Source organism: Borostomias antarcticus (assembly GCF_949987555.1).
Source record: "Borostomias antarcticus genome assembly, chromosome: 2".
NCBI classification, from domain to species: Eukaryota; Metazoa; Chordata; class Actinopteri; order Stomiiformes; family Stomiidae; genus Borostomias; species Borostomias antarcticus.
Genome location: NC_140235.1, coordinates 29,751,018 through 29,763,517, shown reverse-complemented (window position 1 = coordinate 29,763,517; position 12,500 = coordinate 29,751,018). Strand labels below are relative to the sequence as shown.

At 51.1% G+C, this 12,500-nt stretch overlaps 1 protein-coding gene across 1 annotated transcript in view; it reads right to left on the bottom strand.

The window, feature by feature from the left end:
• Positions 1 to 7,329, bottom strand: part of kiaa1217 (KIAA1217 ortholog) — a gene marked incomplete at its 5' end in the record, with an annotated part of 56,294 nt that extends 48,965 nt beyond the window's left edge. The window contains 1 exon segment of the mRNA XM_084451384.1: positions 7,216 to 7,329. Coding sequence (XP_084307510.1) covers positions 7,216 to 7,329 — 114 coding nt within the window.
• Between the last annotated feature and the right edge of the window lie 5,171 nt (positions 7,330 to 12,500).

Here is a 12,500-nt window from a genome sequence, read left to right as displayed (position 1 = left end):
GTACACAGGGTTCGATTGTGCGATTCCAGACACAAGAGGCAGAACAGCCACAGCAGCCGTGACAAAGTGGCACTTTATGAAAATAGTGGCATACTGCAGGGCTTTTAGGATAATGGTCTGTCTCAGAGAGAGAGAGAGAGAGTGAGAGTGTGTATGAGGGGGGAGAAAGAGAGAACGAAATAAAGAACGAAGAGGGGGAAAAGCAACACCATGAATGAACTTGAAAAACCTGTTCTTTTAGAGTTTAAAATAGAAAATGCAGGTCAGCATCCTCTCTCTCTCTCTCTCTTTCACTGGGGGATCTGGGATTCTCTCCAGAGTGGCCCATCACCAGGCCAGCGTTATCTAACATTAGCTGACCTTGGTGGGGAGGAATAACAGTGTACCGGGGCCAGAGGCCTGGGGAGAGAGGTATGCGATGGACCGGCCAAACACACACACACACACACACACACACACACACACACACACACACACACACACACACACACACACACACACACACACACACACACACACACACACACACACACACACACACACACACACACACACACACACACACACACACACACACACACACACACACACACACACACACACACACACACACACACATGCACCGAATCAAGCCTTTCACAAGCCTCAGAGGGAAAGGTGGAAAAACTCTGTCTGAAGGGGGCACAGTCTGTGATCATGGATGGGAAAAGTGATTAAACATGGGGCCAAAAATCCTGCAATTGCTGCAAGCACACATCATTAATTCAGTATTCTACAGCCATGATATTCATTCATGCCTTTGCTATAAAATATCCACTTGGAAGTACTGTAGGGAAATAAGTGCGGTCTCTGAATACATCTTCTACAGTAAACATTTTCCTCACACCTATTCATATTCCGGGAGAAAGTGCCAGAAAGCGCCGTCTCTAAAAACACAATCCGTCTAGCGTAGGAGAATCCATTAACACCGTGCCTCGAGAGGGACTGTATTAACGCCAAGTTATGCTGCAACAAGACTGATTTCTGCCTTGTAATAGTGACATTTTAAACTGCAACTGAAAAGTAAGACTCTCCTACAATTACATAGAGTATCATAGAGAATACATTCATATTTGCAGCTTTTTATGCCCATATATAGTCATATAAAAACAACCTCAAATCATCGCTATGAATTCTGTGAAGTGTCTCCCTGGAAAAGTTGCTTGGAAACGTCGTGTCCTTGTGTAAGAATTCCATTCTTAACGTCTCCGGCTGTGTTACTGGACAGACGAGGATCCCCTCTCAGAGGACTCCAAACTGCGGCGCTATCGTCAAAATTAGCATCCCACTTTAAAACCGTCATAACGCCGGTTCGATTGGAAAACCGGAATTGTTTAGAGGACATTTTGTGCTACAATGTAAACTACATTGTTATTATCACCAAACGTCTGGTTTTATTACATTTACATCTTTAGTTTAAAAAAAATTGACGTTGTTGCCTCCGAAATGGTGTTAATAGATCCTCTTCCACTAAATAAAAGATAGGACAACTAGCGCCGGTAGTATTGTGCACACTCTGCAACCATATGAAGCCGTTGCCCCCGGTGGCCTGGGGACTTGGGTCCTGGCCCGATGTCAGGTGTGGTGTGACCTGGGGCCCTGGCCCAATGTCAGGTGTGGTGTGACCTGGGGCCCTGGCCCGATGTCAGGTGTGGTGTGACCTGGGGCCCTGGCCCAATGTCAGGTGTGGTATGACCTGGGGCCCTGGCCCGATGTCAGGTGTGGTGTGACCTGGGGCGCTGGCCCGATGTCAGGTGTGGTGTGACCTGGGGCCCTGGCTGGATGTCAGGTGTGGTGTGACCTGGGGCGCTGGCCCGATGTCAGGTGTGGTGTGACCTGGGGCCCTGGCTGGATGTCAGGTGTGGTGTGACCTGGGGCCCTGGCTGGATGTCAGGTGTGGTATGACCTGGGGCCCTGGCCGGATGTCAGGTGTGGTGTGACCTGGGGCCCTGGCCGGATGTCAGGTGTGGTGTGGCCTGGGGACCTGGGGCCCTGGCCGGATGTCAGGTGTGGTGTGGCCTGGGGACCTGGGGCCCTGGCCGGATGTCAGGTGTGGTGTGGCCTGGGGACCTGGGGCCCTGGCCGGATGTCAGGTATGGTGCTCAGCGCTGGATCCTGAGGCCTGGGTGGCAGTGACGACCCACAGCTGCAGGCGTCTGTCCGAACACGGCATCGTCTACAATCCCTGGTGCCCGGCGGGCCGCGCATCCCCGGGCCGGAGACACGGGAGAGCAGCCTGGTCCAGAGCCGTGGCCACCCGTGACCCCACTCCACTCCGCTCACGAGAGAGGGAGGGAGGGAGGGAAGGGGGGGGCCTGTGATCGGTCGAGCGCTCTCATCAACATCAAGCGCCGAGAAGCTGAGAGGACTGGGGGAGGGGGCGGGGTATTGGGCGGGTTTTGGGCGGGTCGGCTATCTCTTCCCCCCTGGGTGGCGGCCAGGCCTTCACACAGGCCCGGTCATGAGAGGAAATGAAAGCGCTCTGGCGTTTGTTAAGGGTTTAAGGATCAGGGAGAGAGAGAGAGAGAGCAGGAGAAAGAGAGAGAAAGAGACAGAGAGACTAGCTGGGGGGCGGAAATTGTATGAGAGTGAGTCATTCAGCGCAAGGTGGTGGTGGCGGGGAGGGGTGTCACCCACTTTCACGGCGCGTGGAGATATCATCTTCCCAGCCTCTGTTGAACTTCGAGACAGCCCCGCCCTCGAAACCTCAACCCTCCCGGGTTCTACAGTACTACCTACTGTACGCACCCATGACTCCAATGTTGCTCTTCTACTTCAGGTAGACAACTCCTGGATTCCCAGTCGTCACTGTGTGAGAACAGTCGGCTGTGGTGGATTGTTTCCCAGGGCAAGTGCAGTCTTGACTGCTTCTCATAACAGTGGTGTTGTCAAGAGTAGAGGCATTAACCCATAGCGAGCAACAATAGAAGCCACGCCCATGCTATACCCACGCCTAAAACCGGATCCCCCCCCCCCCCCCCCCCCCCCCCCCCCCGCGCGACTCATTAGCATAATGCTGACTTTGAACTCCCATCATGGGAAAATACTGTGAAACAACAAGACATTCTACTGCCCGGGCCCATACAGTAGAGAACAAACGACCCAAGACCCCGTGATGACCCCCAGTCCCGCAAATATATCAAATCACGCACAACGTCGAGGTAAAACCAAAACAACTGCCATTTATTTTGTCCCAAAACTGTTTCATGTAACTTTATGTATGTTACACCTTACAGTAAACGATGGATATGTTACCACTAATGGTGGTATTATTATTTCTCTATAAATCACACATTATATCTGGCATACGAAAACAGACTGCATACACCCGTATCTTGAACGCGAATGCAGATCTGTGTTAGTGAGGTAGTTGCCCACAAACTAGTACAAGTGTACATGTCACACGCGTGTGTTACGGTCGGTCAAATTCAACTTGCGTCGGCGTGAAACGGTTTAGCAGACACAGTAGGCATTTGACCTCAAAGTGATAAATGTAGCCTATAACAGTGACTTGAGTTTGACCTTGGGGAATCGAGAACTCATCAAAAGTCTGTGGAATGTCCTTGAACTCACACGCACCCTTTTCGTATACATTTTATGATAGGCCTAATGAAAACAACATGTGAGAAACACCGCACGGGCTAACAATGTCACCACGGTATCGTCGTGAATCGATGATGAACAAGCACCGGAGATACAAGCAGTGTCTCGCTTTAATAAAAGTCAGGCGCCAACTTTTCCAGCATCCCCCAAGTGCCCGGAGCACCTGATCGCTGCACCGAGCTGTTTGTGCACATCTGCTCTAAGCTATAGAATAGAATTTACAAGCTCAAACGTGTTTTCTAAAAACAACACGAACGCATTCATGCGCGCATATCCAAATTCACTAAGATCCCGACATTTCCACGTTAATGTTAAGAAAAGAACAAGACTGTCCTCAAACAAAATTGCACCGTTGCAATTAGCAGCCTACCTTCGAACAGCGTCAGAGAGATGCCTGTGTTTCGGGAGTGTAATCGTCCCTTTATCGACAGTTTTTCATAAGCATTCCCTTGCAGAATTCACCGAGAAAGTCGCGCGCCTCTGCTGTCCAGTGCTCCATGACTCGGGAGTGTTGCGCTCTCGCGCCGCAGCGCAGCTCTCACGCGCCTACAGGCACCTACAGGAAAACCCCTCCCCTCCAGCGGTGACATCACACTCTCCATGGCAACTCTGGCTCCGCCCCAGACCAGAGCTGAATTTACCTGTCTGACTATCAGCACAAACCGTAACTTCACTTCGAGTCCGCAGGTAGTAGCCGATGTTATTGGATTGTTGGACATGTTTAGGGAACGGAAGTCCCCGAGCAAATGTAGCCTGTAACTTTTCGCTAAAATTCTGTTTTATAAAAGCCCTCTCTCTCTCTCCCGCTCTCTCTCCCTCTGTCTCACACCAAACACACACACGTAATCAAACAAATCATGTAATAACTGTTTACCGTTAGCCTACATTTTGCCTTATCCACTTCCTGTGAAACAGCTGTCCCAGCATGCAAAATGTGATAATAAAGACTTACTATACTGATTGCTATTCAGCTATCTCACTCTCAGCTATGTTGTTCACTATTGTTGATTTGTTTTGCAATGACTGGTGTTTCATAAAATCATCGGCGCAGTAGGCCTAATCCTGTCCACACAGAGACACACACAAACACGCACGCTCACACACGCTCCCACACACACACCTGTTGTGCAAAGCTGTACGCCCTTCCCCCCTGTGCTCCCCCAACGGCTTGGGGCTTGACCGGTTCACACTCCTCTCTGTTGTTTTGGCTGTAGAGCCAGGTGACCCCCTAGGTGACCCCCTGCCTTTGTCTCCTCTGACCCACAGCAAACGTCAACCCAAAGATTCCGCTGACCCAAACACACACACACACTCGCAGGCACGCACACACACACACACACACAATACACACACACACACACACACACACACACACACACACACACACACACACACACACACACACACACACACACAGTAGATAAACACATACCCGGAGGCACGCACACACACACACACAAACACAGACAGACAGACACACACACACAGACACATTTACAAGCAGTCCTGCTTATCTCCGGACCGGAACTCACTAAAACACACCTGGACACACTCCACATTACTAGCAAAACAGCGTCTGAAAACCATCCACATTTGTTTATAGGCCTACATGATGTTCGCACTGAAACTGTCAATGGATCACTCACTGGTGTAAATGAACACAGCACAATGTGTCCGGCTCAAACATGAAAACAAACCAAGACTGAGGTTGAAACTGAGGACAGGAAAAAAACACACTTCATCATCTTGGAACAGCCAGAGGAGAAAATATGTGACAACCTAATTCATGGGACAGCCCTCCATGTTGACCTATGGCAATACAGGGAGATACGGTTCTGCCATTGAACTGTCCACTCGAAGGAACACGCAAAACACAAAAAACATATGTTAGCCTATATACTGTACCCCGGGCGAAACGACAGCTTCCATGATAACATCATGACCTAACAAAACAAATACATGTGATACATACTGGTCATGAGTACCTGCCCGTCAACGACTATGAGTGTTAAGTGTTACTCAGCACAGGCTGCTGTTTAAAGAGGACAGCTATTCACACTCAAATATGATCCTCTGGTTAGAACACTACTGAATGTGAATGAAAGCGGTTTCCCGTAGAGGACAGTTGAAAATTACAGGTGAACACCAGTGGAGTCAACATGTTCTTTGGAAGCCACAGAGGTACATAAGTGCCTGTTTCACACTGAGCATGTCTCTTTCCACAGTCAGCAAAGACTCAAGGTTACCTGAGAACCAATGACCTGAACACCACTGACCTGAACACCATTGACCCGCTCTAGCTGAGCACTACTGACCTGAGCACCACTGTCCTGAGCACCACTGACCTGAACACCACTGACCTGAGCACCACTGACCTGAATACCACTGACCTGCTCTAGCTGAGCACCACTGACCTGAACACCTCTGACCTGAGAACCACTGACCTGCTCTAGCTGAGCACTACTGACCTGAGCACCACTGTCCTGAGCACCACTGACCTGAACACCACTGACCTGAGCACCACTGACCTGAATACCACTGACCTGCTCTAGCTGAGCACCACTGACCTGAATACCTCTGACCTGAGAACCACTGACCTGCTCTAGCTGAGCACTACTGACCTGAGCACCACTGTCCTGAGCACCACTGACCTGAACACCACTGACCTGAGCACCACTGACCTGAATACCACTGACCTGCTCTAGCTGAGCACCACTGACCTGAACACCTCTGACCTGAGAACCACTGACCTGCTCTAGCTGAGCACTACTGACCTGAACACCACTGACCTGCTCTAGCTGAGCACTACTGACCTGAGCACTACTGACCTGAGCACCACTGACCTGAACACCACTGACCTGCTCTAGCTGAGTACTACTGACCTTAGCAACACTGACCTGAGCACTACTGACCTGAGCACCACTGTCCTGAGCACCACTGACCTGAAAACCACTGACCTGAGCACCACTGACCTGCTCTAGCTGAGCACTACTGACCTGAGCACTACTGACCTGAGCACCACTGACCTGAACACCACTGACCTGCTCTAGCTGAGTACTACTGACCTTAGCAACACTGACCTGAGCACTACTGACCTGAGCACCACTGTCCTGAGCACCACTGACCTGAAAACCACTGACCTGAGCACCACTGACCTGCTCTAGCTGAGCACTACTGACCTGAGCACCACTGACCTGAGCACCACTGACCTGCTCTAGCTGAGCACCACTAACCTGAACACCTCTGACCTGAGCACCACTGACCCGCTCTAGCTGAGCACTACTGACCTGAGCACCACTGACCCGCTCTAGCTGAGCACTACTGACCTGAGCACCACTGACCTGAGCACCACTGACCTGCTCTAGCTGAGCACCACTAACCTGAACACCTCTGACCTGAGCACCACTGACCCGCTCTAGCTGAGCACTACTGACCTGAGCACCACTGACCTGAACACCAGAAACGCCACTAGCCCCGAGTGACCTGAACACCAGCGACCCTGGATCCACCTAAGCACGACTGACCTGAGCGCTCCTGAACGCCACTCACCTGCTCCCCCAGGGTGCCACTGACCTGCTCGCGCAGCCTCTCCTGGTGGCCCATGATGGCCGAGGCGTGGTGGGGGTACTTCTGCTTCAGGTGCTCCAGGAAGGCCTCCCTCTTTTTGTCCATGTCGGAGGGCTGCATGGCTAGGATCTCGCGGGAGCTACGGGCCCCGCCTACCGTGTGCCTGCGCGGGACGCTGCGGCCGGGGGCTCTGGGGTCGGCGGCGGCGGCGTTGGAGCGGGCGGCCGTCCCATTCGGGGCGGTCTGCCGGCGGCCCAGATGCTCGGCGTCCTCCGGGGAGGTGACCTTCAGGCTGCTCTTGGTTTGTTCTGTGGACACAGGAAGGGATGAAGGGGGCGGGGTCAGCAGGACAAAGAAGGGGGCCGGGTCAACAGGCGGTACCGACGGCGAACCAGACGCATCGCCACGCGTAATTGATCTGTTTTGTGTGTGTACGTGCAGGGGTGTGTGTGTGTGTGTGGGTAGGAGGTGGGTGTGGTGAGGAGGAATGCATGTGTCTGCATGTCCGTCTGTCATTCTGTTTATTTGTCTCTCTGTCTGTGTAGCGGTGGTGAGTTTGAGAATGTGTGTGTGGTGTGTGTGTGTGTGTGTGTGTAGAGGTAATGTCTTAAGGAAGACACTATAATGCAGACAAAGTCAGAAAGGAAACCACAACCAGACCTACCACTGTGGGAAAAACTGTCTGTGAGCTCTTACATAATTACCACACAACTCTTCACGGCTCTCAACTCCAAACTACTGTAGGCTTAAATAGGATACACAGATAACGGATACGTTCTGAAAGGAATTTATATTTTTTAAGGAAAAGAAGAAGCCTAGAAGCCTCAGCCAAACTATAGTCCTCATCACATATTCATGCCGTTGCATATTTGAGTGAAAAAGTCAGATTTAATGTGACAGCAACAACATTATTGATGAAAACATTAAACTGAAGCAGCTGCTCGGAGCTCCTTGGTTTTGAAAGCCCGGGCAGACGCTCAATATCTTGTCTGAGAGAGAAAGTTATCCAGACAAGCGTTTTATATACACAGTCTTGAGAAATATTCTTGCGGTGAACAGAAGTTGCTGATTGCGCTCCTCAAGTCCAAGCTGACACATCGAGAGGATAGGTATCTTCTGTTTTCATTAATGCCTTAGTGGAGGAAGTTTTAATAAGCTGTCCGTTGCTGCGTCACTCTGAATTACACTGCTACAGTATGGAGAGGGGCAGTCTTCATGAGATTGATGAGTCTACATCAACGTTATTGTCTGGGAAAACAGAGACCATGTACCCGTCAGAGTACAGAAAGATTTGGACAGTCCTTCATTCCAGCTGCACTCTGACTCCACAACCAGGCCCTGCAGGGGGGGGGGACATGGAGTTGGAGCTGATAGGCTGTTGAAGACCCCTGCTACTCAGAATTTGACTGCACATGAACTTGAGCACTTTAGTTTGCATTTGCACTTTAGTTAGCTGGCACTGTGCTTATTTATTGCATTTTTTCAGTCTTTCATCTGTTCTTAATCAATCAATGATGATGCGCCCAATTAATAACGTACTTACTAACGCATCTTGAAGTCAAATATATGAAGTCTCCGACGTAAATTCAGGCGAGGCACGTACGTCACAGCCGGGGTAGTCAGCAGAGGTTAATCAGTCACGCATGACGCCAGCACCAGCTGACTGTAGCTGTCATAGCATTGGTCAGCTCACTAGAGCGCATGTATTTAAGCTGTCAAAACATGTCATTGTTCGCGCTTGCCATTACTGCTGGTTGTGCATTGCATGCTCGCCCCACCTCCTCCCCTGCTCCTCCTGCATATGTCGATGTCATCTGTTGTCATCGTTGCTCTCTGTCCGGGGTAAGTTTGTCAGGTATTCCACTAGCGTCGGATAGTGGATGCCAGAGTAGACACTAGCTGGTCTCTGTGGCTCTCCGTGGTGACCGGGGGCCGAAACGTCTCCGAATGGCCATCCAGCGGTCCCTCCGGTCGCCATGGAGGCAGAGACACTAGGCTGTATCTCCCTCGGAAACCACGAAGCGTCGGCCCGTGGGGGCCAGGGACTATAATGTACAGCAGTCCCCCTGTGGCTCTCTTTGACGGTCTTAGTGGGCTGAGTTACCTCCGAGCGTCTTCCCGATCGCGGCCCACTCTGATCGTCATTGAGGCAGGGGGCTAGATGCCGTTCCCCCTTTTCTGGCTCTCTGGGCCATGCGGCCCAGAGGGGGGGAACACCTAGATTGCCTCCCCCTGCTAACGCACTTTCCACGTCGGTGGAAGGCAGGGGGCCCCCCCGGACAGAGCACACCGCCAAAATTCATATGCTATGTATTATGCCGTATGTATAATAAATGTTCAAATTTGACAAAAGTGATCTCGACTGAAATGGGAGTTATGCACAATAATATTAAGTATGTAAGCAGCGATCCAAACATATGGCCGTTCCATCATGTTATAACATAGCCAGTAGGTCCATCAAACCTATATGGATGTGATATCAATTTAAAGCGTGCTGCTTTTGAGAAGCATTAAAAACATTTCACAGCGTACCTCAGGCTCTCAACTCTTTGTACCCTGTCGTAAATCAATTTACCCCCCTGGAATCCGCCTCTAGCACTACAAATCAACTGGGAACTGTTAGTTCCACACAGACTAGGGGTGTGTTTGTGACTTAGAGGCTGTGCTGGCAGTGAAAACTATCCCATGAGGCTGTGTGTCACAGTATGCGCTGACACAGGTCCTTTTTACCCCGCAGTCATTTTTCCCAAGCTGTTACTGCTGGGAAGAAGAGAGAAAAGGAGAGGAGGAGAGGAGGGAGGAGAAGAGGATAAGAGGGGAGGTGGAGGAGAGGAGGAGAAGAGGAGAGGAGGAGAGGAGGGGGGAGAAGAGGATAAGAGGGGAGGTGGAGGAGAGGAGGAGAGGAGGAGAGGAGAGGAGGAGAGGAGGGGGGAGAAGAGGATAAGAGGGGAGTTGGAGGAGAGGAGGAGAGGAGGAGAGGAGGGGGGAGAAGAGGATAAGAGGGGAGGTGGAGGAGAGGAGGAGAAGAGGAGAGGAGGGGGGAGAAGAGGATAAGAGGGGAGGTGGAGGAGAGGAGGAGAGGAGGGGGGAGAAGAGGATAAGAGGGGAGGTGGAGGAGAGGAGGAGAGGAGGGGGGAGAAGAGGATAAGAGGGGAGGTGGAGGAGAGGAGGACAGGAGGAGAGGAGGGGAGGTGGAGGAGAGGAGAGTAGGGGGATGAGAAGAGATGAGAGGAGAGGAGGGGATGAGAGGAGAGAGCACTGAAGTGTGAAAACAGAGAGAGAGAGAGTTATGAAGCAGGCTGGCCAGTTGGCTTGTTTTCCATGCGCCGGGCACGGCCATAATGTCTACCTTTCAGCAGGTAATGGGGAGAAACTAGGACCTGGCATCATGAGGAGATTGGGCTCTTCTACAGTGATCTCTCTGTAGGTCAGCCAGGGGAGACTTGGCTTCCAGGTGACCGTCCCCCACAGTGTGTTGCTGAGTGGTACCCCAAACATTTTATGCTGATTTTTATTTTGATTCAACCTACCCCAGACCATCATAGTCCAGTTTTACACAACCATCATGCAGACCATCCTTACCTCGTCCATTACCGTCTGGTTTGGTGTCTCTGCTGCCTTTGACAAGGGCAAACGCCTCATTCTGTCAGCAGAGAGGGTCATGGGATGCAGCCTGCCCACCATCCAGGACCTGTACAACTCCAGGAGCGGTCTATCGATGCCAAATCCTCAAATCACTAGAACCGTTTTTACCTCAAAGCATTGTAGGGTTCACATGTGAAATACCGGCCCCTCACTAATGCTGCCTGCACTGAATGTTCACTTTATTCCGCGTACAATACTGAACTACAGATACTGTATCTGTACATTTTCTGTATTTATATGTACAGTTACACATTAGCCTTTTAATTCATGTGCATAACCATGTACTGGCTCATAATGGCCTTACTACTGCACTTGTATATTTTATAAATACATTGGAATTATTTATTGGAATTATTTTTTATTATATTTAACTTACTTTTTTATTTTTTACTGTGCTTAATTAATTTTCTTTACGTTTTATATGCACCATCCACCGAGTCAAATTCCTCGCATGTGAAAATGCTCTCAAATAAACTGAATTCTGATTCTGATTATCTTTAAGTGTGTCTGTTCCTCACTGAGGAACGGTTTGTTCTTCAGCAAGAACACCGTGACAATCAAAAACACAGCACACGTCGGCAACACACACAGAGGTCTGACAAGGCTATAGAGATATTTCAAGGCACTGAGTTCTGTTCCACGTCTACGGAAGGGAACATTGGCGGGCGGGCGGGACAATTAGGCCTACTGAGCGGAGAATCTTTCGCGGAACGAGCCTCTGCCCACGCGCCGTCACTCACGGCGGAGAGGCCGTCCAAATCACTCAATCAAGTGCTGTGAAGGAGGATATTAAATTGTCAGAGAACATAAACGCACAGCGGCTAATGAAAGATGCCCCCCCCCCCCTTCCCTGCTCCCAACCCAGCACCCCCACCCAGACCCCCTCTCAAGTTCACTGCTGGCGCATGCCAGGCGCACTCGCAGGCCTATTTTTACTGCCTCCAGACACCGGCTCTCTGGAGCGCCAGCCGACCCGCTCCGCCTGCGTCCTACGGCCGGGGAAAAAACTTTGAAACGAGCCAAAAGGTTCGGCGCCACTCACCGTCCTCGGGGGAGTGCTCTCCCCCTCCTTCTTCTCCTGTCCTTCCCTCCATGGTGGCTACCCCGGGGATAACGCCACACACACACACACACACGCCGTGAGTAAGATGGGTACGCGGACTGAGGGAAAGGGGAATGGAGGAGATAACCTTTCCAAATTCCAGCCTGGGCTCACGTGGAAAGAGAAGGGGGTCTTCAGATACGCCCCCCCCGCCCCCGGACCCTGAGGGTACGCCAGCCGGAGGGGGGGAGGGAGGGGGAGAGGGAGAGGGGGTTTAAGTATAAACAGCATTCCAGGACAAAGAACAACAAGCCCCTACGCCCTTAGGTTAGTGACTGGGCTCATGATACTGGGTAGGCTGCTGTGTGTATGTGTATGTGTGTGTATGTGTGTGTGATGAAAGATATTAACACTGTCTTGTTCTATTTAAACTGAGACCCCTAGACTAGCAGGTGTGAAGTCAGGAAGTCTGGCCATTTTGAGCACACACACACGCACGCACGCACGCACACACACACACACACACACACACACACACACACACACACACACACAACCCTCTGGTCTTTATCAGCATGCTACAGCGTGCAGCTCTCCCCCCTGC